This window comes from Anolis sagrei, chromosome 1 (assembly GCF_037176765.1).
Source record: "Anolis sagrei isolate rAnoSag1 chromosome 1, rAnoSag1.mat, whole genome shotgun sequence".
NCBI lineage: Eukaryota > Metazoa > Chordata > Lepidosauria > Squamata > Dactyloidae > Anolis > Anolis sagrei.
In genome coordinates this window covers 110798745-110826017 of record NC_090021.1, presented here as the reverse complement: position 1 = coordinate 110826017, position 27273 = coordinate 110798745, and the positions used below count along the sequence as shown (strand labels likewise).

Here is a 27273-nt window from a genome sequence, read left to right as displayed (position 1 = left end):
CTTGAGACAAGTAACTTGCTCAAGAAACTGACTGCATGCAAGAGATTGTGTTTGAATCCCTATTTCTACCAAGGGATAGAGACGTGCACATATAGATAACACGCATTTTAGTCCAAACTCCACAAATTAACCACACACAATATACTAAATATCAACATTTGCATACTAAAATCAGAAGAGACAGAAGTCTAGAAGAGTTGCAGATATATTTGAAAAAAAATGAAATGAAAACACGTAATATTCTCAATTTGAACTGGAAAATACGGTATCAGCCAGTTCAAACAAAGCACGAAAACACAGCTACTAGTCAAGGCATATTTTTATATTGGCCAATATTCAATCTCTCAATAGTCCTGTGTGTCTGTCAATTAAAATAATATTTAAAAAATAATACTTGATCATTCTTTGGGTTAAACAAAATATTTATCTCAGTAGTTTCCTACAATTTTTTGACAATGGAATTTGTAAATTACCTTTAAAAGTTACTAGGAAATTCTTGCTGCTTCATGTTCTCTCAGATTGCCTTTGAAAATGGTCTTCTGTAGAAACAGAATTGTTCATCACACGAGATCATTATTCTCAGAAGATGTGGCAGCATCACTGTATGATGTCATTTTGATAAATTACATGGTGTCCTTGATTATCTCAGATGAAGTATAATTTGTTTTTAAAGAGTGAGTCTCCATCACTACTAGTAAACATTAGTGTTTCTGGGAAGCATTTATATATTGCCAGTAACCTCAGCAATCAACAGTAGTGAGTTGGGGACCCATAAAAACGGATGAATTATCTGTGGCCCAAGTAGTTTACAATTCTGCAATAACTATTGGTCTGAAATAGTGGGATGCTGGGAGAATCCTTCCCCATTTTTCTTTCAAGGGTAGTACAAAGAACTACACTGTATGCTACTTGTCACATATTAATTCAAACTAAGCAGGATGCTGAATTATATTGTGGAGCTTAAATAGCTAGGAAATTACCTTCAGATACTTTTCATTAGGCCTTTATTTGGATCTCTTCCAGCATCAATCCCGAAAGTTAATATTATACAATATTTTTAATAATTTTGTGCATGAAACAAAGTTTTTCATCCATTTAAGCCATTAGAAAGCAAAAAGTGTCACAATCACAGCAACCCATGTGGACAATTTCAGATTTTGGAGAATTCTGAATTTCAGAATGTTCAACCTGTATCGAAGACTATGTGGAGTTTGCAAAAAGACATGGAAGAAACATAGCAAATGTGGATTGGGTGAGATCCAAAATGAACTGTTTGGTCTTACCATAAGCATGAGGCCAACCAGGCTCATTGCCCCGAGAACAGAGTCTCCTTGGCGTAGTGGAAGCATCATTTTGTATGGGTGCTTTTTCTTGACAGATACTGGGAGACTGGACAACATTAGGAAAGAATTGGATGGAGCCAAGTATCGGGCAGTTCTAGTTCTGATTCAGTCCTGTTTCATCCCATAAGGAACCTGGAATTGATGCAGAGCTTTATCTTTCAGCAAAACAATGATCTTAAATACCCAGAGTAACAATGAGATGGTTTGAAAAATAGATTCTGAATGTCTTAGTATGCCCATGCCAAAACCCAGACCACAATCCAAGCAAGTTGCCATTTGCCAATGACCCCCATCCTATTTGACAGATCAGGAGAAATTTGGCTTGGAAAAACTGACAAAAACTCAAGAATCCAGATGTGACGCTTATACATATTTATCCAAGACTTGTAGCTCTAATTGTTGCCAAGGGTGCTTTGATCAAATTGTGCATATCTTCCAATTCCCGTTTGATAGGGAAAGTCCCATTTGACCCTTTGATGGTATCTCTAGCAGAATAGACGAAAGCAAGACTTAATATTTTCCCACTCATTACCTCTTTTTGCCCAAGAAAACTTTATGTGATCCCAGGTATATAGGTATAAAAACCAAATATTTACTGATACCAAATAAGCCTTTGCAAAGCTTGTTAAACAGCCTGATTTTCCTTTTTGTGGAGAAAATGCTGAAGCATTTTCTGCAGAGTCCACTGTAAACATTTCACATTGTTGCTAACAAATTTGTATACATGTTTTGTGTTTATAATATCTTACTGGATATTTTATAATGTAATGTTTTATCTAATGTTTAATCTGTGATTATATTGCTTTTGTTTTGTTTTGTTGTTGGCATCTAATGGTTGCGGGTTGTAAGCTGCCATGAGTCTCCCCTCGGGGGTTGAGAAGGATGGGATATAAATATTTGAAATAAATAAAAAATAAAAACACCTGCTATGTTCAGAAACCTTTTTACAATTGCCAAACCTTTTGGGGCCCCAACATTGAGCTAAGGGGATCCAATGTGGGGTTGGGATCCACAGTTTAAGCAGTGGGCTAGAGTGCAGCGTATTTACTTGAAATACTATAAACCAGGGGTCCTCAAACTTTTTAAGCAGAGGGCCAGGTCACAGACCCTCAAACTGTTGAAGGGCCGGATTATAATTTGAAAAACAAACAAACATGAAGGAATTCCTGTGCACACAGCACATATCTTATTTGTAGTGCAAAAGACACATAAAAACAATACAATAATTAAAATGAAGAACAATTTTAACAAATATAAAATAATTAGTATTTCAATGGGAAGTGTGGGCCAGCTTTTGGCTGATGAGATAGGGTGGTGGTTGTGGTTGTTGTTGTTGTTGTGTGCTTTCAAGTCGTTTCAGACAGGTTGACCTTGAGCGAGGGCCGGGTAAATGACCTTGGAGGGCCATATCCGGCCCCCGGGCCATAGTTTGAGGACCCCTGCTGTAAACTGAGATCAATATGCAAAACAAATCTGCATTCAACTCAGCAAAAGTCTTTCCAGGAGGCTCAGGCAAAAGCAAACTGTCCCAGCCACTCCAACCTTGGATGTTCTTATTAGAAACTTCTGCCATCTTGACCAAAAGCTGCTGTTGTTTGACCACATGTTTTCAGGTCTTTATCTGTGAAATGTTTCAGACTATGCTATTGATGCAGGATGTATGTGAACACTTAACAGTGCCTTCTGTTCTACTTTGGTCAGACCTCACCTGGAATACTGTGTCCAATTCTGGGCACCAAAATTTAAAAGAGATATTGACAAGCTGAAACGTGTCCAGAGGAGGGTGACAGAAATAATACAAGGCCTGGAAACCATGTTCTATGAGGAACCTCTTAAAAGAGCTGGTTATGTTTAACCTGCAAAAGAGAAGGTTGAGAGGAGACATGTTCACCATGTTTAAATATCTGAAAGGCTGTCACAAGGCGGAGGGAGCAGGTTTCCTTTTTGCTGCCCTGGAGACTAGGAATTGGAGCAATAGATTGAAATTACAGGAAAGGAGATTCCACCTGAACATTAGGAAGAACTTCCTGAACGTGAGAGCTGTACTACAGTGGATCTCTACCATGGAGTGTGGTGGAGACCCCCTCTTTAGAGGCTTTTAATCAGAAGCTAGATGGCCATCTGTCAGGGGTACTTTGTGCCGTTCTTGCATGGCAAGGGGATGGACTAGATGGCTCATGTGGTCTCTTTCAAATCTATGATTCTATGATTCTACAAGGTCAAATTTGGTCTTTTTACTTAGCTTTTTGTCTGAATGAAAATATTTTATATGTTCACAGTACGGAATATCTTGTGCAACTCAAATGAAAACGATCCCGTTAAATCATCTCAGTTCTGTTGTTGTTCATTCGTTCAGTCGCCTCCGACTCTTCGTGACCTCATGGACCAGCCCACGACAGAGCTCCCTGTCGGCCGTCACCACCCCCAGCTCCTTCAAGGTCAGTCCAGTCACTTCAAGGTCTCAGTTCTAAGTTGTAACAAAACAAATGTGGAAAAGTCCAGTGTAGTGAATATTTCTGCAAGATATGGCTAATCTACACTGTAGAACTAATGCAGTTTGACCCCAATTTAACTGTCATGGGATCCTCAGAGTTGTTGTTTTACAAAGTCTTTAGCTTTCTGTGCCACAGAGTGCTGGTACCTCACCAAACTATGTACCAATCCCAATATTCCATAGCATTGAGCCATGACAGCTAAAATTGTGCTGAACTGCATTAATTCTATAGTGTAGATGCACCTGTACTGTGGTTTCTACAATATAAATCACTATACATATCAGGGCAAAATAATGCAATTAACCAATTCATTTGAGTTCCACTTGATGAAGACATGCAAGACTGGCACAACAGTAGTGGGTTAATATATCTGATCTGGGGCACATAACACTACACAATTTTAGCAGCAGTATTCCACTTTAATTCTAGATGAGAATTCTCAATGCCCCTTCCTCAATGGCTGATCCTAGGATTCTGCAGAATGGAGCCATGGCTGTTACACAGTTTTGTATGGTGAATTTTGACTTTGAGACAACCTTCCCTTATCAAAACAAGAGGTTTACCTCAGCTCTTGAACCTTTAAGGTCATATCTTCTTAGCTTTGGACAATGCAGTGGATAAATATTTTCATGAATAAATAATAAGTAAGCGTGCTTTTCTAATGTTTCAAGAAGTTTCAACAAATACCAGCATTAAAACTAGAACTGTCTTTTCAGCTAACAGGGACACATAAGAGGGTTAGTAACCCATTTACCCTGCCCTGACATGGTTTTTATACACACAATAAAACAAAGTTGGTCTACAGTGAATTCTAAGAGAGTAAAGGTCTCAAAATGTCAACCATGCATACATATACACATACATTTATATGGCTTAGATGGTGAAGTCATATATGTGTATTTATATAATTGGGATAAGAGATCCTAGAAGTACATATGGTGTTACACACACACGGTATAGAGCGAGAAGGAGAGTAGATTGAGCATTTCTTATTCTGATCATGTTGTATGATTGAGCATCCCTTATCATCACACGCACACACACACACACAATGTATGAATGAGCATCTTATATCCAGATATCCAATATCAATCTATGTATCTATCAATCTATCATTATGGATTATATGTTGAGCATCCCTCATCCTAATATCCAAAATCTGAAAGTATTTTGGATATTAGGATGATTGTGTGTATGTGTGATATATATGGAGGCAAAAGGGTGCCGCGCTTTGTGGGCGAGCTGGCCCTTATACACACATGCACACATATACAGGCATCGCCTCTGTTACAAACATCCAACTTACAAATGATTAATAGTTAAGAACAGGGATGGGGCAACATGAAGTGAGAGAAATCTACCCCAAGAAGAGAAATTCACTCCTGGAAGAGTTATCATGGGGAAAAGGGATTTCCGCTGAAGCTTTATCCCCAATCCTTGTTTCCATAACAAGCCACATTTTTCAAAATCCAGTTGTCACTGGGATAAGATACTGAGGTGAAATCTTCTGGATGGGGCACAGATAGCAAAACAAACACCACAAGGGTGTTAACCCTTTTCTATGTTATCCAAAGCTTATATACTGTATACATATATTTGGCTGGAGGTACACTTAAAACAGGTGCCTGTTCTGCCTTACAAATTCAACTTAAGAACAAACCTATCTTATTTGTAACTTGAGGACTATTTGTATCCTTATCCAGATATAAAAATGTCCATAGTAAAGGCAAAGGTTTTCCCCTGACATTAAGTCCAGTCGTTTCCGACTCTGGGGATTGGAGCTCATCTTCATTTCTAAGCCAAAGAGCTGGCATTGTCCGTAGATGCCTCCAAGGTCATTTGGCTGGCATGACTGCATGGAGTGCCGTTATCTTCCTGCTGGAGCAGTACCTATTGACCTACTCACATTTGCATGTTTTCGAACTGCTAGGTTGGCAGAAGCTGGGGCTAACAGCGGGAGCTCACGTTGTTCCCTGGATTCGAACCTGTGACCTTTCGGTTTGCAAGTTCAGCAGCTCAGAGGTTTATATTTACGGTGTACATTGAGCAGTCCTTATCCAGACATCTAAAATCTGAAATTGTATATATATGTGGTATATGCGGAGTATCCTTTATTCAGATACCATACACACATAGACAAGGTGCATCTCTTATCCATGTATCTGTAATCTAAATCTGTAAGTGTGTGTGTGTGTATATAGTAAAATTTTAAGCATGAATTTTAAACTCATGCCATTGTGTTTTGGTCTCTCACCTGTGTTATTAATGTGCATTTTAGAGAAACAGTTTGATCTGTAGCTTTTATGGAACTGAAGATTAATATGTATTTTTAGAATTTTTATAGTATTTGTGTGTTTTTAACTGTGCTGTGACCCACCTCGAGACATGGGGAGAGGTGGGAAAGAAATAAGATTATTATTATGTATGAGCATCCCTCATCCAAATATCCAAAATCTGAAAATGTGTGTGTGTGTATTCACGTGTGTAGGTACTGTTGAGCATCCTTTATCACAATATTTATATATACATATATATGAATAAGCATCCCTTATCCTGATATCCCACACCTATATATGCTGTACGTTGAGCGTATGTGGGCATATTTGAAGAGTATGTGAGGGTATGAGAGAGAATGTGTGTGTGTGTGTGTATACACACACACACACACACACATACACTCTTCAAATATGCCCACATACATACATATATATAGTGTACACTGAGCAGTCATAGAATCAAAGAATCATGGAGTTGGAAGAGACCTCATGGGCCATCCAGTCCAACCCCCTGCCAAGAAGCAGGAAAATTGCATTCAAAGCACCCCTGACAGATGGCCATCCAGCCTCTGTTTAAATGCTTCCAAAGGAGCCTCCACACTCCGCGGCAGAGAGTTCCACTGCTGAATGGCTCTCACAGCCAGGAAGTTCTTCCTAATGTTCAGATGGAATCTCCTTTTCATATATGTCCTTATACATATATGATGTATGTATGTATATGTGTGAATGTATGTATACTCATACACAAACAGAATCCAAAATCACATGCACACATATACACACTCTCATACACATATACACTCTCATGTATGTATGTGTGTGTGTGTGTATGTATATATATATATATATATATATATATATATATATCCCACCATTCTCCCCACAAGGGGGACTCAGCACAGCCTCACATGAGCATCAGAGGATACCAACAGCATAAATACCATAAAAATTACAATTCAAAATAAAATCATTTTAAAACATTGTACATCATCATCACTGAAATTTAACATTAATAGATTAACGTTCCAGTAATAGTGTACATTGAGCAACCTTTCTCCATATATGATGTATGTATGCATGTATATGTGTGCATGTATGTATATTCTCAGACACAGAAACATAATATAAAATATGATTTTGGATTGTGTTTGGAGACTGTGTGTATGAGTGTATATGTGTGTATAAAGTTTCGGATTGTGTTTAAAGAGTATGTGTGTGTGATTTCGGATTGTGTTTGTGTGTGAGAGAGAATATACATCTTTTATCACAATATTTATATATACATATATAGGAATGAGCATCCCTTATCCTGACTGATTGATTGATATCTATCTATATATATCTCTATATATATAAATGCTCTGTGCATAATGAGTACCCTAAAAACAACAGAACCAATGAACGAAATCACACCAAATTTGGCAACAAAATGTCTCACAACACAAGGAGTGACCATCACTCAAAAATTATGATTTTGTAATTTGGAAGTTGTAGTTGCTGGGATTTATAGTTCACCGACACCTACAATCAAAGAGCATTCTGAACTCCACCAACAATGGAATTAAACCAAAGTTGGTATACAGAACTCCCATGATCAACAGAAAATACTGAAAGGGTTTGGTGGGCATTGACCTTGAGTTTTGGAGTTGTAGTTCACAAAAATCCAGAGAGCACTGTGGACTCAAACAATGAAGGATTTAGACCAAACTTGGCACGAATGCTCCATATGCCGAAATATAAACACAGATGGAGTTGGGTGGAAATAGACCTTGACATTTGGGAGTTGTAGTTACTGGAATTTATAGTTCACCTGCAATCAGAGAGCATTTTGAACCCCAGCAATGATACAATTGGGCCAGACTTCACACACAGAACCCCCATAACCAACAGAAAATACTGTTGACACCCCCTCATGACCCCCCCCCCCGGGGTCCTGACCCCCAGGTTGAGAAACATAGGAATCACTACACTGGGCCACAGCAACGTGTGGCAGGGAATGGCTAGTGTGTGTGTGTATATATATATATATATATATGCTGTAGGTTGAGCATATTTGAAGTGTGTGTGTGGGTATGAGAGAGAGTGTGTGTACACTATAAATATACACTATATACATACATAATATATGGATGAGGGATGCTCAATATACACTATTTATTTATCATGTCATCAGCAACCATACCATATACACTATAGTGTATATAGTGTATATAGTGTATACTGTATATACACTATATACACACACACAAATAAAGACACACAGATATATGGACACACCCATCCTCCCTTGCCAGACATACATATATTCCTTCCTAAAATTCCCTTTCAAAATGCACACTTGGAAGGAGGGGGGAATTAAGGGTGTTGCCAAACTCTCCCACCGAGGCCTCCCTTCCTCGGGGTTCCTGTGTGTGTCCCCCAAACCCTTCCAAGGCTCCTTTCCTCTCCGCCGGGCGCCCAGGGCAGGGGCCTGGTGACAACAAGCGCCTCAGCCGCGGCCATTTTAAGCCGGCGAGGGGGCGTCGTCGTCAAGGTGGCGGTTGTGGCATTGAGCGAGAGAGAGAGAGAGAGAGGCAAAGGGGTGGGCGAGCTGGCCTTTATTAGCTAGCCCCTTTCCCTGGGCGAGCCTGGAAGACTGCGAGGCGGAAGGAAGGAAGGAAAGAAAGGGAGAAGACGGAGGAGGAGGAGAAACGAAGCCATTGGGAGGCGGAAAGCGCTGAAGCTGCTGCTGCTTCATCCTCATTCTTTCTTCCCTCAGCAACCCCGCCTCGATTTGGGAGGCAGGCGGAGCAAGCAGAGAGGGGGAAAGAAAGAAAGGAAGCCAGGCTGCCTCCTCCTCCTCGGCCTCCTCTCTCTTTTGTTGTGGCCTCTTTTGGGGACAAAAAAGCGGCGGAGGAAAAGAGAAGGATCCGGACGCCGCTGAATGTAGGCGCCCCCTTTTCCGCCGCGGAGGGAGGCCTAATCGAGGCGAGGCGCGAGGGAAAAGGCAAGGCCGGAGGGGGGAGAGGCCTAGTGGCGCGCGCGGCCTGGTCCCTGCAACACTCCTCGTCACAACAATATCTCGTGTATGTCGTGAAAAGGCGGCCGGCGGGATGGTGTGAGGAGGCAGCCTCGGGCGAATGAAGATGGCCGGAGGAGGAGGAGGAGGAGGCGGCGGAGGCAGGAGTGTCGGGGGCTCCGGCCAAAGCCACTTTCTCGAAGGTATGCCTGCTGGTCTGTTTTATTTTAATTTTTTACATCTCCATTTTGTGGGAATAAAGCTCCACAACATGCTTTACTAAACGCAGTTTGACGCCACTGCCAAACGCCATGTCTCCAGTGCTCTGGAAGTTGTAGTTTTGCAAGGCCCGGAGCCTTCTCTGCCAAAGAGGGCCGGGGTCTCACCAAACTACATGATTCCGGGGCCTCTAACTATGGCAGCTAAAGGAATGTGTGTATATATCACACACACACACTCTTCAAATATGCCCACATACATACATATATATAGTGTACATTGAGCAGTCCTCATCCATATAGTATGCATGTATATGTATGAATGTATGTATATTCTCATGCACAACAGAATCCGAAATCATATGCACACATATACACACTCTTCACACATAGACTCAAATACATACATATATATAGTGTACATTGAGCAGCCCTCATCCATATATGATGAATGTATGTATATTCTCGTACACAAACAGAATCTGAAATCATATGCACACACATATACACTCTCATACACGCATACACTCACCTACATACATATATATAGTGTACATTGAGCCGTCCTCATCCATATATGATGTATGTATGTATATGTATGTATGAATGTATGTATATTCTCATACACAAACAGAATCCGAAATCATATGCACACATATACACACATACACTCACACACATACATACATATATATAGTGTACGTTGAGCAGTCCTCATCTATATATGATGTATGTATGTATATGTGTGAATGTATGTATATTCTCATACACAAACAGAATCCGAAATCATATGCACACATATACACACTCATACACACATACACTCACATACATACTTATATATAGTGTACATTGAGCAACCTTTCTCCATATATTATGTATGTATGCATGTATATGTGTGTATGTATCTATATTCTCACACACTGAAACATAATCCAAACTACATTAAGTATGTAGTGGTCAAAAAATGAGAGAAGGGATCAATTCAGAATAGATTCCAAACCCTTCCACACAGCCATATAACCCAGAATATTAAGGCAGAGAATCTCACAATATCTGCTTTGAACTGGTATATATGGCAGTGTGGACTCAGGGCCCTTCCATACAGCTATATAACAACAACAACAAAACAAGGCAGATAATCCCACAGCATATGCTTTGATCAGGGATATATGACAGTGTGAACTCAGTGCCCTTCCACACAGCCCTGTATCCCAGAATATCTGCATTGAACTGGATTATCTTAGTCCACACTGCCCTATATTCCAGTTCAGGGCTGATGTTGTGGGATCTTCTGCCTTGATATTCTGTGATATAGGGCTGTGTGGAAGGGCCTCCAGAATATCAAAGCAGAAAATCCCACAATATCTGCTTTGAGCTGGGATATATGGCAGTGTGGACTGAGGGCCCTTCCACGCAGCCATATAACCCAGAATATCAAGGCAGAAAATTCCAGAACATTTGCTTTGAACTGGGTTATCTGAGTCCACATTGCTATATAATCCAATTCAAAGCAGATAATGTGGGATTTTATACAGCTGTGCGGAAGGGACCTATGTCTTCTCCATTATTCTTCTAACGGCTGTGCCAGTACCAGACTGCTTACAAATGACCAGAACCTGTTTTAAGGGTGATGAAACTGGATATGTAATCTTTCCACGGGGGGGGGGGGGGGGGGGGATGTTCTCAGTACAGTTTTGGAAGTTGTAGTGCAGGTGCAGGGTTAAAGGGGAGAAGGAGGGCCCTTCCACACAGTCCTGTATCCCAGAATATCAAGGCAGAAAATCCCACAATATCTGCTTTGAACCGGGTTATCTCAGTCCACACTGTCTCTTATTCCAGTTCAAAGCAGATAATGTGGGGTGTTATTCATCTGTGTGGAAGGGGCCAGAGGTAGGGTCTTGAATCTTTGGCTTTTAAACAGTAGATATTGGGAGGTGCAGGGGTTTCAAAAGTGGAAGCGCCTAGGTAGGCAAAGGAGGTTAATTTTTAGGTTAGGACTGGATAGGCATTTTTGTGCTTGGCTGCTGGCCCTGGGCCGTAAAGGTAGCCTGTCCTCCATCCCTTTTCCTTAACTCATCCTTTCCTTCCAATACAGTAGGCCATCGCTATCCCCTTTGGTTTTGTTCTAGGAGGTCCGTAGATAAAAAAACCCAGAAATGCCCAAGTTTCATTGTATACAATGGATAAATGTTTGCGATGGACAAATGAAATAGGCCTAATCCTCATGCGCGTTAGTAGTTTGAATATCCTTTTTCTCTGATACCCAATATACCTTGGAAGTGCAGTCATATATACTACATTCTGGGAAATAAAACTTCAGAAGGTGTATGTGGCATTGTGGCCTTAATTAAGGAAAACTGCAGGAATGTATATGAAGAGTAAAAACAAGTTTGTTGTTACGTGGAAACAAAAATAAACTGAGATAATTCAATTTTTATCATATAAAGGTTTTAATGAGCTAAGTAAGCATTTCCCTGGCAGCGTCTACTTTGCCCCTTAATAATAATGAGATGTATTCTTTCCCAGTCCCCTTTGTGAAAGCATTCAAACCATTTCATAACAGCAAATGTATTTTCTCTCTAATTATTTATAATTATTTTGTGTATATTATTTTGAATAATATATTCCTTGAAATTTGATAGTGTGGTGTCATTCCAACAGTAAGTTCAAGCAGTAAGATCAAGAAAAATCTGTGGACAGATACGTATATTCAACATTTTCTGCACAAAGATCTTTGCAGGAAGACACTGCTTTGTCATGGTTTGGAAAAATGAGTGGCCTTTTTTTATCAGTCACATGTTTATCTTTGTAACCAATTCAGTGATAATGCCCAGTGTGTTATTAATATATTTCCTTATCTTCATTTAAAGTGCGAAGGATCTGCTTGGCATGATGTGACAGCATAGTGCCAGAAAAATGACAGTGCATAATTGAAGCAAGTTGAAAGGAAAGGCTTAAGCTTGACTCACAGTGCAATCGCCCACAGTGATGGCTGATCCACATGAAAAGCTATCTGCATCATATGATTGTTTTGATGTTGCGGCAATTCAATTACATTGTAAAAGTTAGGCCTCTTCCACACAGCTGAATAAAACCCCATATTATCTGCTTTGAACTGGAATATATAGTAGTGTGGGCTTAGACAACCCAGTTGTGGGATTTTTCTGCCTTGATATTTTGGGTTATATGGCTGTGTGGAAGGACCCTTAGTTATCCCAAATGAGTCTTGTGATACTGGGGTGAAAAATGTTGCAATAGTGTGTGGAGGTATTTTCACACATAATTGCTGATTTGTGTAGCAGTCTTTTTTGCAGGTTTGTTCCCAATGTGATTCACAAATCTGCCTGCGCATGTGTATTAAGCTTATAATTCCATGTTAAATTATATACCATCGAAGAGTGGCAAGCAAAGCAAAGCTGTTGTCAGTGTGGAGAGAGAAATGAACCTACTCTTTACACTGGTTTACATTATCATCCTTTCCTCCTGTACAGGCACAAAGAGTTCAGAAACTTATAGTGGGGGAAAAAAGTATTTAGTCAGATACCAATTGTACAAGTTCTCCAACTTAAAAAGATGGGAGAGGCCTGTAATTGACATCATAGGTAGGCCTCAACTATGAGAGACAACATGAGAAAACACATCCAGAAAATCACGTTGTCTGATTTTTAATGAATTTATTTTCAAATTATGGTGGAAAATAAGTATTTGGTCACCTACAAACAAGCAAGATTTCTGGGTCTCACAGACCTGTAACTTCTTCTTGAAGAGGCTCCTCTGTCCTCCATTCATTACCTGTAGTAATGACACCTAATTGAACTTGTTATCAGTATAAAAGACTCCTGTCCCCAAACTCAAGCAGTCACACTCCAAACCCCAGTATGGCGAAGGCCAAAAGCTGTCAAAGGACACCAGAAACAAAATTGTCACCCTGCACCAGATCTGGGAAGACTGAATCTGCAATAAGCAAGCAGCTTGGTGTAAAGAAATCAACTGGGAGCAGTAATTAGAAAATGGAAGAGATACAAGACCACTGATAATCTCCCTCAATCTGGGGCTCCATGCAAGAACTCACCCCATGGGGTCAAAATGTTCACAAGAACGGTGAGCAAAAATCTCAGAACCACATGGAGAACCTAGTGAATGACCTGCAGAGAACTGGGACCAATGTAACAAAGGCTACCATCAGTAACACACTACGCCGCCAGGGACTCAGATCCTGCAGTGCCAGACGTGTCCCCCTGCTTAAACCAGTACATGTCTGGGGCCGACTGAAGTTTTCTAGAGAGCATTTGGATGATCTAGAAGAGTATTGGGAGAATGTCATATGGTCAGATGAAACCAAAGTAGAATCATTTGGCAGAAACACAACTCATCGTGTTTGGAGGAGAAAAAATGCTGAGTTGCATCCAAAGAACACCATACCTACTGTGAAGCACGGGGGTGGCCACATCATGCTTTGGGGCTGTTTCTCTGCAAAGGGACCAAGGTGACTGATACGTATACATGAAAAAATGAATGGGGGCATGTATCGTGAGATTTTGAGTGCACACCTCCTTCCATCAGCAAGGGCACTGAAGATGAAACGTGGCTGGGTCTTTCAGCATGACAATGATCCCAAGCACACTGCCAGGGCAACAAAGGAGTGGCTTTGTAAGAAGCATTTCAAGGTCCTGGAGTGGTCTAACTAGTCTCCAGATCTCAACCCTCTAGAAAACCTTTGGAGGGAGTTGAAAGTCTGTGTTGCCCAACGACAGCCCCAAAACATCTCTCTCTTGAGGAGATCTGCATGGAGAAATGGGCCAACATACTAGCACCAGTGTGTGAGGACTTACAGAAAACGTTTGACCTCTGTCATTGCCAATAAAGGATATATAACAAAGTATTGAGATGAACTTTTGTTATCGACCAAATACGTATTTTCCATCATAATTTGCAAATAAATTTGTTAAAAATCAGACAGTGTGATTTTTCGGATGTGTTTTCTCATGTTGTCTCTCATAGTTAATTCTACCTATGATGCCAATTACAGGCCTCTCTTATCTTTTTAAGTGGGAGAACTTGTACAATTGGTATCTGACTAAATACGTTTTCCCCCACTGTATTTGTCTGCTTTGCCATGTCATCTAAACCTGGCTAACTAAATATAACATTTAGTATGTTTCACTTCAGGTAAACCAGTTTGAAACTATGTTTCACTTCAGGTAAGCTACCTTTAAACTGTAGTTTATATGTGTAATGGGTTTAAGTTAATCATACCTAAAATTAGCAGAAGTTCCAGGTTTGTATATGTCAAACTGTTTCTGAAGTGAAAATGAAGGATTTTAAACTTCACATTGTGGTTGTGGAGGAGGAGGAAAACATAAACTTATAAGAATCATTCATCTCTCTCCAAATCATAATTTAATGTGATGGGCAATTATAACCATGCTAAATATTTTTGTTTATTGTGATACGGTACTGTACGGGCCTGTAATGCTCTTGGCATGCAGTGCCAGGTACCATCCGACTTGACTTGAAATGTTGTGTCCTGCATTTGTGACTAGAGTTTGGAGCTTTTCTTTATACTGACCTCGATTTTGCTATACAGTGAGCACTATGCTGATTTCACAGATCCTCGGGTTCTTTCTGGCCCTCATTTGAGTTGTTCACCTCATTTATATAAGAGATACCATTTTACTATGCCATTGCATGTAATGGGACTTCCACAGAATTCAGTCTTGGCAGGGGTCCTGGAACCTAACCCCAGAGGATACTGAGTGCGCACTGTATAATGGTGATCCGCTTGTGATAACTGGATAACAATTGTATGATTCAATTCTGATTGCCACCATTGTATACATTTATGCAATAGGCTGTGTCAATAGTGATTAGTCAATCAAAAATATTAGGTCTGTTTTGTTCCCACTCCAGTATTGTTTTCAATAAATGATGTAGCTTTCTGGAAATAATGAATAAAAAAAGATTTCAAAGAGAACTTGCAACTTCAGGTATTTTTTTGGGAAGTTTGGTAGTAAGAACGATGAGTTCCTTCTGGTTGCTTTTTGATCACTGATACTTATTTTTCACCTTATTGGGAATGCTATTATTGCTCTCCTAGTGCACACATTCTAAAGTGATTCGGTGATCGAAAGGGATCTACTATTCTAAAGGTATTCAGTAGCCTCTCAGCAGCAGAGACTATGCCTACTGAAAGCAACTTTTTTCTATATGTGATTTAGCAGCCTCTCAAGACTGCCTTGAAATCCTGACTTGGAAGAGCAGGAAAGGAATTGTCTGACCACCTGGAAATGACTGCTAGCTGCATTGAAATGAACATGGGCTGTGGCTTGCAAAACACCAAATACAGGATGAATCACATCTAGGGAAGCCAATATACCTGTGGTGTCCATCCATCCATGACTTTATTTATATTTTATTTATATTCCATCTTTCTTCAAGACAGGGATGCAAACTGACTTACAAAAAGATAGAAAGAATCAATCATGTACAGTTAAAAATACATAAAATCAAGATTGAGACAGTATTAAATAACAATTAAAATAAATTAAAATCTTATTTTCAAACAGTACTATAAAAGTAAATTTTGTTAAATCAGTTTACTGAAACTTGCTGGAAAAGAAAAAGCTTAACTTGTCTCTGACAGGACAATGAGAAGGAGCCATCCCTAGGAGGGAGCTCCAAAGTGTTGGAACAGACAACCAAGAAACTCTTCTCCATTTACCTTATCAACCATTCCTGTGAAAGTGGTGGGATGGAGAGAAGTTATTCCTCCCGCAGATCTTAAAACTTGAGTGGTTCATATTGGAAGAAACATTCCTTCAAATAGTCTGGGCTTGAACTGCATAGTAGTAGCTATAGGTATTTTTAGGAAGGGCTTCTAGTGGAAAATTCTCCCATAACATTTTAGTTCCCCACCATGTGTTAAATGACTGCTTCTTAAACTGTTGGCTACAACTCCAAATGCAGTCCCCTTAGCTAAAAGTTAGGGTCACAAAAATTTTGCAGTGGTAAAGGGCTCCTTAATGCTACCTGTTTATACAAATCTGTTTGCAACAATATGCAGTGTTTACAGAGTTGTACTCCATAAAAATGAAAATCAGCCTGTTTAGCAAGCCTTGCAAAAGCTGATTTATTATCTGTAAATGTTTGATTTTTATACCATTTTATATACTTATATACCTGGGGTCAGGTAAACATATCTCAGTGAGTGGAAAAAGTTCTGTGTAAAAGTTGAAAAAGTCCTCAGAAATCACTCTTCAGCATCATTCTTTACAAATGTGACTTACTCTTGGAATGGTTCTGGGAAATTGCTTGAAATCAATTTGTAAAAGTAACTTTCTGACATTCTGGCATCTTTCTGTTGGGGTCCCAAAACTTTTTGAGCCTGTGAACACCAGGCACAGAATTATGGCAGTATTGTTGTTACATAAATACCTGCTGTAGAAGATAGGGTCAGAATGCTAGGAACCACACATGTTTCAGCCATTTATATATAGCTGAGAGTTAATTTCATGTATTTTACCCCAAAGTATGTTCCATTAATTTCACTGTGATTTATTTGTTTTGAAATTCAACGGTGCACTCCAGCCAATGTATGGCATTTTGTGTTCCATGTCTAATTCCTTAAAAAATCCATAAATCTTTTAGCATCACTTAGATTGTAGGGGCAACAGGTTTTTGAAAATTTCCTACTCCCAATTCAATCATGTTTTGAGTTTGAAACAATCCTTGAGCTGGGGTGGTGGATAGGATGGAAAATATGCTTTTCTCACTATGTGCTGCAAGCTACGATCAGTTTTTGAAATAGAGCAGAGCCAAATTTGGAAAAACAAGGCATTTTCCTATTCCATGCTCTGCCAGAGCTAATGGCCTTTAAAAAAGGAGAAGACAAGAATAGCATGTTTAAAAAAACTCCTGGTAATATCTGAAATTCTGAGAAGTTTTTGATGTTGGGAGGAGTCAATACAGACATCATATATATATACTCATGTATAATTTGAAAACAAATATGTCAAGAAATTGACCCAAATAACCTGGTCAAAGGTGTACACAGATGAGTGCAATACTTTTGGGCTTTTTGAATATGTGGGTAGTAAAATAGCAGTAGTCAGCAGTATCTTGTCATGGCCTGAAGAACAGAGGGGGGCCTATGCCTTTTTATGGGAGACTTTCTTTGAATGGGCTAAGTTCTTGCTCTAGTCTATCTGGGGATAACCTAAAAGAAGTGCCAACCCACTCTGCTTTCTCATTGCAGTGGTGGCTCCTTGACCCTAACTTGCCTTGGTGGGGAGAGCAGAGGGGTTGGTGCTTCTTTTATATAGGCTCTCTCTGAGTGGACTTTTCACTGTCTGATGGCCCACCTTCGATTGTCTGTTGTCAGTTCACTTGTCTCTTCCTCCTTTTTACCTTCAGTGAGGAAACAAGCTAGGCCAACTGAAGGAAACTTGGGGGGGGGGGGGAGGACACCTCCCTAACTTCCTTGTCACTCACCCAGGTTCCGCTTCCATGGCTGGAGAAATGGCTGGTTTGTGTCTTTTGCCTGTCTTTCCCATCTCCTTTTTTGCCAACCGCCCTCAGTTGTTTGCAGTCCACCAAATTATCTCACCAGAGTAAGTGGACAGGAGGAGGAGGCAGTGGCAAGTCAATTGGTTGAGGGTGATTGGGTGCAAAAGGAGGCAGGCAGAAGACAAGAAAACAGTGCCTCTGGTTTTCTGGTGGAAGGCTTTGGAGGTTACAAACAGGATGGACTTATAAGATGTATGATCATAACAATAAAATAAAAGTAAAAATGTTTTTAAAAGTAATCCACCTTAATTGTTAATAAGCTAGGACTTAGCCATATGGAATCAATTAGCCTTAGATTACGTTTTATCTCTTAAAATGTATTACATAAATATTTTTTTACATCTTAAAGCAACCCATGTACCTCCTTCTTTTGCAATGCCATGATGGCTCAGCTTTAAGATATAGTCCCTTCCCCCACTTCAAATAATGTTTCTGCAAGTGCTCTAGAAAACTAAGTAATCATAACTTAAAGCAGTATACAGGGAATAATTATCAACACATGTAGGTTGTGTTGATAATGTGATTATTCTGTATGTTTTGTTCGGTGCTATGTTCACTTGTTTCGCATGGACAGACTGATGCCAAACAGGGCAGGCTACTCAGCAGTTGAGTAAGACAAAGTCAGGGCTCATGTTCTTATTAATTTTGGGTCTGCTCCCCATGCACTGCCAGTAAGTTTCTGCAGGATGTTATTGTGTGCAGCTACTTTGTGCTTGGTGTTCTTGCAGTGCTAATAAATGTTAGTGTTCGATCTAAGGTGACAGAGATTTTTCATTGGTTTTTGACTGTTTCCTTTGCTTGTGTGGTTAGGCCATGGTCATCACCATGTGGCCATCTGCTTCTGTGGAGCACAACAAACAATTCCACACCTGTATGCTTGTCCAAAATGTCTTGCCTCATGTACAGAGAACGAATTGTTTAAAGCTACAGAGAATGTTGTCGCTGTTGCCCGGTTTTGGTAAAAAAAAATTTTAGCCACTTGTGCTCTCTAGTTTTATCAGTTTTATACTCAAGTATGCAATGCTTTGACACTAAGTAATAATAAAACATTCATTGAGTAATGCATTTGTCTGCATGAGTGCAAAATTACTGTAGGAACATTAGTTTCTTTGATTTCATCCCCCTTTTAAGGGAAAAATACTTAAAACTAAATTGTTAAAAAAATAAAATTTAAAATACACTTTTTCATCTATATACTGAACAGTGGCATTATTAACTACAGATTGTTTTCTTATGTTGTGTTGACTAGGTTGGAATCAAAATTGATTATAACTCATTTTTATTCCAGCTTTGGAGAAATCACAATCCAAGAGGGATGGAGGTTTTAAAAATAACTGGAGCTTTGATCATTCAGAAGAAAGTGAAGGAGATGCAGAAAAAGAGTAAGAATACTTTACTAAAGGCTGTTAAAAATAAATGTGTAGAATTGTCATAACTCATTAATAAAAACTTGGTGTAATTATTTTGCACACATACAGATATTCTTATCATTCTCAAAGGTATTGTAAGCTGATTTTTTCTTTAAAAACCAAGAATCACTTCAAAAATTAATCTTATGGTTTTTTAAATTCTTCTTTGGCAATGCTTTGAAACAAAGTAGAAGAATATGAGAACATAAAGTATATGCCATTTAGACTTTTAAAAACTTCAAATAAATTAGAATTTTAAAATCAAGTTGTTAGCTCCAATCAGTGTAACACATAAAAGTACATTCTTCCTAAATTTCCATTAATTCAGTGGTTCTAATCTAGCTAAATGTGGAACCCCTAGTAACGCAAAGAGTTAAGCCCTTGTGTCAGCTGGATTGAAGACCGACAGGTCATAGGTTCGAATCCGCGGAGAGCGTGTTTGAGCTCCCTCTGTCAGCTCCAACTCCCCATGCAGGGACATGAGAGAAGCCTCCGACAAGGATGTTAAAACAGCAAAGCATCCGGGTGTCCCCCTAGGCAGCGTCCTTGCAGATGTCCAATTCTCTCACATCAGAAACTAATTGTAGTTTCTCAATTCACTCCTGACATGGAAAAAAAAAATCTAGCTGGATTTAGGTTTTAGTAATCTTAAATCCTAGCAGAGTGCATTCTCGGGCTCTTCTCCCGCTAGAACAGCAGTTCCCAAACTTTTTCGGTAATGGAAACCTTCAGAAGACTTTTCCCCCATGGAACTCTAATTCTATCTCTGATTTTTATTAAGCATGGTGAACCCACAACATTGTTTCTCAGTCTAATATTTGCTTGATCTTTGTAGAAATGTCATTTGTGAAGCGATCACTCATTGACTGAGTTTTTATTATAGAGTGATAATTGTTCGTCCACCATACTATTTTTTAAATTATTTGTGTGTCTTTTGTTTTTGTTTTTGTTTTTTTTTTTTTTTTTGTGGAACATTATGTTTATGTTTTTCTCTTGATCCTAGTTTAATGGTACCTTCCCTGCAGAGACATATTTGGAATCAAAACAGGAATAGTGACTATTCTGGTCTACAATGATTCTTTGTATTGGGTGAAGAATGAAGTCCAGTTTTTGGGGTGATAATAATTGAAATTTGTTATAATCATTCAAAAAATTAATGTAGTAGAAATGGTTAGTAACATCAGTAGCTAGATACCCTTCTGCTGCCTCCCACACAAGATAATCCAGTGATGTAATGATAGGGTTTAAAGGTAAACACAAAGTGCATGTAGAAGTATCAATGGATTTATTATTTATTTATTATTTAGAATTTTTATATTCCGTTCTTCTCTACATCTGTGGAGGAACTCAGAACGGCTAACAGAAGGCATAGAATAGTATTCCTTGTAGTAAAAAGCTTGGAGTGGGTTATATTCATAACAGTGTAGCCAAAATTGGGCCATTGAAAAACAAGAGAGATAATGGGATGCTTGAGGAAAGCTAGTGTTTGTAGAAGTACTGAAAAGCCTGGGGGGCCATAATAAAAAATAAAAATCCAACAGCAATTAATAGCCATTGTTATTTATGATTAGTCACCATCAATATCAGCTGAAAGGAGAAAACAAAGGAAAAATAAGTATAATCTAGCCAGAAAATTAACAGTCCTCTTGATAAAGAACTTCCACTGTTAAACCATAAATCATGTAAGCACAGTTCACTCAGCTCTTGATATAGAGCGGATAAAGAGAAGGAAAAATTCACTGTAGCCAAATATTACAAAAATCCACAGGAAAGAGAGCTCGTGAAGCCTTTGCGGTCTAACATGTTTTGCATATTCACAATATTTTCATGAATTGTTTCTTTTCTGTTTCTCCTCTTTTGGCCTTCTGTCAGAATTGTACATATAAGCATACCTCAGTTAACGAAGTAGATGTGTTCCTGGGTACCAAATGCAAAACTAACTTGGGAAGATTTGGGATAAGTTACTGCATCACAAAAATCAAAAGCAATTCAGAATGTTAATTTTTTTATCTAAAATAAACAATGTGCATATATGAAATGAAACATTGTCTTAAGTAAACAAATGTTTTGAAGCTGAGTCATGGCTTCTTCTAAACTGCATCTAGGGCTAGTTTTTGTTTTTTCAACAGACTCGATTTTTCTTCTGATTTTGATTTTTGATGCCATACTTATATAGCTCTGTTTATTTAATATTTTGGAGGATAGATAATAGGGCAGGCTTATCTGATTTCTCATTTTCTCTATTTACTGGTTATGCATGCTCATTATGAGATTCTGGTGCCAGCTGCTGATTTTCTCCTGTCTATTATTTGCAATCACACAAAGCTACATTAGGATTGGTTCAGCAGAATCCCATCCTTTTACAGCCCATACTTTATTATTTATTTATTTATTTACTTTGCTTTGCTTATATACCGCTGTATCTCAAGCCCGAAGGCGACTCACAGCGGTTCACAAACAGTAAAAACAGTAGAAACAGCAGTGGTTCCATACAACATATAACAATTGACTTAACACATTATCCATAAAATTATTGTATTGCATTTTTTTTACTGTATATGTGCTGTTAAAATCTCATAGTGAAAGTATGTGGTTCTCTAGCTCTCTTTCACTATCATCCCAGTGCCAGTACTGTTAAAAAACTTGCTGGATAGATGACAAGAAGAAAAAATGGGGAGAGGGGCTGGTGAAGTGAAAACAGACTTTGTAAAAAGAAGCTTATTGTGAGGCATTATTAACTAAAGCATGCCTGTAAGGTATTGACCACAATGTGCGGACTGAGTTAGACATTGTTTTTATCCTGGCGAATGTTTTATTATGCTTTTTATCTGATATGTATTTTTAACTTACTGTTTATATATGATGCTTTAAAGGTTTGTTTGTGAGCATAGAATACTTGCTGTTAGCCAGTCTGAGTCCCTCTACGGAGGTAGAGAAGATCGGGATATAAATGTTTTAAATAAATAAATAAATAAATAAATAATTTATTTGAAGGTGAAATAGCAGCATAATATTCTAGGGGAAATGTGTAAATTAGATTGTCAGATCAAAGAAACATTCTCCAGTCATTTTGGTCCTTTGAAGTAGTTGCTGAAACCTTGTATTGTTGTTGAATTTCAATGTATCTTTCTCTTGTTCTTCACCTATTTAGTGAAGCTAGTTTGCTGAATGTAGAAGAAAGTGATGGAACCTACAGTCCCGATGGTGAAAAGAAAGTGAGTATATATAAAATGTGATGTACGTAACATAAATAGTTTATGCTTTGCACTCATGCATTTTCTTCCATACCTAGAAAAATGCATACCACAGTTACCATTTAGATTTGTAAATGAAGGTTCCCTAAACTGATGTAATTTCTAGTGTGATCTTCTTTCCCATAAGTATGTTTATGATAACCTCTGTGTTTTTGCCATAACATATATTAAATGCCATAGAGTTGGGCATGTAATCAATCAAAAGGCTACACTTAGAATAAAAGTATAATAGAAGTCAGAATGATAATAAATGAATAATGGTTTAGGTCCCCCAGCTTCCTTTTTTTAAACTTTTAACTCCTTCTGTGGTCAAAAGTAGACATCTTCTTTTCAACTTCCTTTCTAGGTTTTTTTTTTTAATAGCTTCGGTAAGGGTTTTTGTGTGTGTGGAAACGATTGTGGGAGGGAGGGAGGGGAGTGGGAAGCTAGTATGACTTTTTCCAAGTCTAATGTATTTGTTATGCTCTTCAACTGGGGATCATGTGGAGGCACCAATAGCAGTATGGAAAGGCATCCTGGGAGGGCACACACACTTGATTCAGCTCCATAGTGTAATCTGGTCAGGTTAATATGGTCTCTATAGACCACAGCTACCACACAAACTTTCCCTCACCTGCTCACTTACACAGTACTAGGCTGGGAGGGCCTGAGTCCATGTTGTCCCTCTACCATCCCCTAGCAATTAAAACTTGTGCGCCAGCTGCGCCCGTACCTTGGGAAGTCTGACTTGGCCATGGTGGTCCACGCTTTGGTTACATCCCGTTTAGATTACTGCAACGCTCTCTATGTGGGGTTGCCTCTGAAGACTGCCTGGAAGCTCCAACTAGTCCAATGAGCGGCAGCCAGAATACTAACATGAGCGGGGTACAGGGAGCATACTACTCCTCTGTTGCACCAGCTCCAATGGCTGCCAATTAGCTTCCGAGCACAATTTAAAGTGCTGGTGTTAACCTATAAAGCCCTAAACGACTCCGGCCCAGTTTACCTGTCCGAACGTATTCTCCCCTATGAACCATCAAGATTGTTAAGATCATCTGGAGGGGCCCTGCTCTCGGTCCCACCAGCCTCACAAGCGCGTCTGGTGGGGATGAGGGATAGGGCCTTCTCGGTGGTGGCCCCTCGGCTCTGGAACTTTCTCCCACTGGAGATCAGAACTGCCCCTTCTATCTTGACATTCAGAAAACAGCTGGAAATTGGCATTCGACGAGTGAGTCAATATTCTGTGATATGGATGGATGATGACGAACAACGATTTTATTGCGACAACTGACCATTGTAATTATATGACTGCATTTTGCTATTTTAATGTTTTTAGTCTAATATGTAATATGATGTTTTTTAATGACTGTTTGTGATATTACTGATGGAAACCGGCCTGAGTCCCTCAATGGAGGTGGGAAGACCGGTATACAAAACTGCTAAATAAATAAATAAATAAATAAATTTTCAGTGAAGCATACCAGGTCATCTTTAGGGAGAGTATAGCTGACATGTGTCGAATTTTTAACTGACCTGGCATTATTGAAGATCAAGGTGAGGTTTTTGGTCTGGCTCACTCTCCAAGTTCCCCAGGCTAGCAGGGTGACTGGAAGGTGAGATAGGTATTAAACACCTTTCTCTCTTTCCTCAGTAAGGACATGTGACCCTGCCATTGCCATATCTCCCTCTGCCCTGCATGACTTGTATTGCCGCCTCAGTTTCCATATACATTGAATTAAAAATATTAATATTAGGACAAAGAAACAACCCTAAGCAAAAAAGGAAAAAGTCAAAAGACATTAATAAAACAACACTTATCATACAGTCAGAGGGTCAATCCCAGTTGATCAGGTCAGTTAGTTGTCTAGTCCACCTTTCTCCCGACTGCCTTGTAGCTAATCAGTTGGTTCTGAGTTGCCCTTTCACTACTATCCAGTCTTCCAGCTGGCTCTCTCACCGCCAGCTGATGTTACAATACCAGAGCAGCCAGTATCCACCCACTGAGCTGATTTTCTACAAACACAACACAACTTTAAAATAAAATCTTGTTATGGGTTCCCTTACTAATGTATGTTGACACTGGACTACTTCTGGTTTAGATTTTATGCTGATCCTGATTGGTAGAATATTGGTTTTTCTTGAATTTATAGGCAAGGATGGATCTTTTTCAAGATTTCAATCTTGGGGAGCTGGATTTTGCTTCCAGCATCTTAAAGCTGACAACTGGAGGATTAAAGAATGTGTGCTTTACTTTTTGAATACTCCTCTAGAATGAGTAAAGCAAAAAAAAAAAAAAACCCCACAAAAGATCAAATGGGTCAGGACTAATGGATTACAACTTGATTTGGAATCCACAAATAATAATAAATACTAAATAATAAAAGACCCAGGGATAGATTCATATTGTATTTTTGTGGCTATATTTCATTTGGAAGGTATTTGTATCAGAATCGTTTCATATTAGTGACATTTGGAAAAAGTCATTATTATTATTATTATTATTATTATTATTATTATTATTATTATTTGAAACACAACAAGATTAGGACACAGCAAACAAGATCACTATGCTGGTTGTTGTATTGGATCACACGTTGGATGCTTCCCAAGTGTCTAGGACTATGTGATGTATTGATGAATAATGTTTGCAGATCCCAGTAGGGTGGCCTTTTGCAGCTGATAGATGGTAATTTTGTCAGTGCCATTATTATGTTTATACCCCATATTTTTTCCACAAGGAGACTCAAAGCAGCTCTTTGAATAATGGATTAAAAATAATAAATATTTAAGATCTTAGTAGAAATGTAAAATTCTGTGATTATTTGATAGTCGCAATTTATATGCAAGCTTTTGTTAATTATTTTATTTCAGCCAATACGCTATCACATAGCAACTTTTGGTGGTAAAAGTGATTCTTTAAGAACATACACCAGGCGAAAAATTGACACTTCTAGAGTGCTAAAAGGAAACCCAGTTGGACTCAATATGCTGGGAAGCAGCAGAAAATCAAGGTACGGTGCTTCCAAATGTATTCAAATTTGTTTAATCATTGAGCTGTTTCTAGAAGTAAAATGACACTTGTATTTTTTTACACTTTTTGATAATGTTCTGACAATACATTAAAATGTCTGATTAGCAGAGGTGCTCCTGCTTAGGTGGAAGACATTTCGGTTTCTTTAAATATTTTCCTTTTCCCTTCATATTAGAACTATATAAAATCGTTTGTTCTTATTCTCACTTTTAAGAAACTCCCATCCATCATGAATTACCTTCTTTTTTAGTATTCCTGACCATAGGAGCACATCCAGTATTTTTCAAGTTCACAGGTGTAAATATTCTTGACACATAATACTTTTCATCCTTTCTTCTGTGGTCTTGCTTTCTGAGATAGAATATGGCCCCTACTATCACGTTTCAATCACGAGACTCATCCTATCAGATTCTAGTGATGCCTGTTATAATATATTTTATTAAAAGTTAAGGTTCATTTTGTTTATTTTCCATGTTCTGTGCATTAGTGTTGTAGCATCCAAGATCATAGTCCATTCTTAGGTTTTTATTTCTGTTTTTTCCTTCCACTGTAGAGTTTTTGTATTATATGCCTGTTCTCTCTGCAACAGTTGTGTTATTATTTCCTGTACTTGATGAATTCCCCTCCCTCAGATAACTCAGTTTAAAGCCATCCCGATCATTTGTGAGTCTTTTAGCCAAAACAATTCTGTCAACTGCTGAGAGGCATGAATTATCACTTGCCAAAGTCCTTAATGAAACTGCAGACAATGGTCCAATACAACACATTGCCCCTGATGGCACCATCTATGGAGCCAATTGTTCACCTCCACTATTCTTCTCTTTCTTTCTGGGTCATGTTCTTCAACTGGGAGAAAACATGAAATGACAACCTGTTCATCAAGATTTGTAAGCAGAGCCTCATAATTCCTTCTTATACCATGAAGGCTATGACTTCCCACATGGACAAAAAGAATGGGGTAACAGTTAATGAGTTTGAAAACTCCCATCAGCTTCCGTATTACAGCATGGGAAATATATATCCCCAGGAAAAATATATTTGTCAAATGATCCTATCAAGCCTGCAAATCTCTGTTTCTGTTCACCTCAGCAGGGAGTGTTCTACCATCGCCACTTACCTCTGAGGATTTTGGGGTAGAGGCTGAATCTTTGAAAACTTAAACTTGTTATTGTTGCTTTTCCCCACCTTCATTGACAAGAGAGAGAGCGAGCTTCAAACTCCTGCTTCAAACTCCCCAGCTAAACAGCAATGCCCCTGTGGCCTCACTCCCCCCCCCCCCCCCGTTAGCCAAACTCCTCTTTGCCAAGCTTTAGGGGGGAAACTCCTGGAAATACTTTGTTTTTTAACTTAGCCCATGTCTCCATAACATCCAGGTTATTTTTACACCCCTTAATTTCTTTGCCTATTTTTGACCTGAAAAACATTTCCCCATAATCTCTATGCCAGCATTTTCCTTTCGGTTCCCGCCAGATTAATTTAGGTTCCGAGAGCAGCCTAAACACTCCCTTTATTATATGTGTCTGATGGTAGGTTTTTAGTTCTGGTATTCCTAGTCCCCCTAATTTCTGAGAAATATACCACAAGCCTCTCGGAAGCCTAGATCTTCTAGCTCCATTACAAAATTTATTGACTAATTTCTGCCATTTTTTAAGATCAACCTCCAGCAGTTTAATGGGTAACATATTACAAAGGAAGTTAAATT

General features: G+C 38.9%; 1 protein-coding gene across 6 annotated transcripts in view; it reads left to right on the top strand.

Moving 5' to 3' along the window:
- Positions 1–8584: 8584 nt before the first annotated feature.
- Positions 8585–27273, top strand: part of SENP6 (SUMO specific peptidase 6) — a 70296-nt gene continuing 51607 nt past the window's right edge. For 3 of the 6 annotated variants that reach the window (XM_060752929.2, XM_060752930.2, XM_060752928.2), the window contains exons 1-4: positions 8591–9315; positions 19187–19280; positions 22459–22522; positions 25412–25551. In XM_060752929.2, the coding sequence (XP_060608912.2) occupies positions 9234–9315; positions 19187–19280; positions 22459–22522; positions 25412–25551 (380 nt within the window). In that variant the 5' untranslated portion in view covers positions 8591–9233. Of the gene's footprint in view, positions 9316–19186; positions 19281–22458; positions 22523–25411; positions 25552–27273 lie in introns of all 6 variants that reach the window. The other 3 variants (XM_060752932.2, XM_060752931.2, XM_060752935.2) reach the window with 2 other exon arrangements.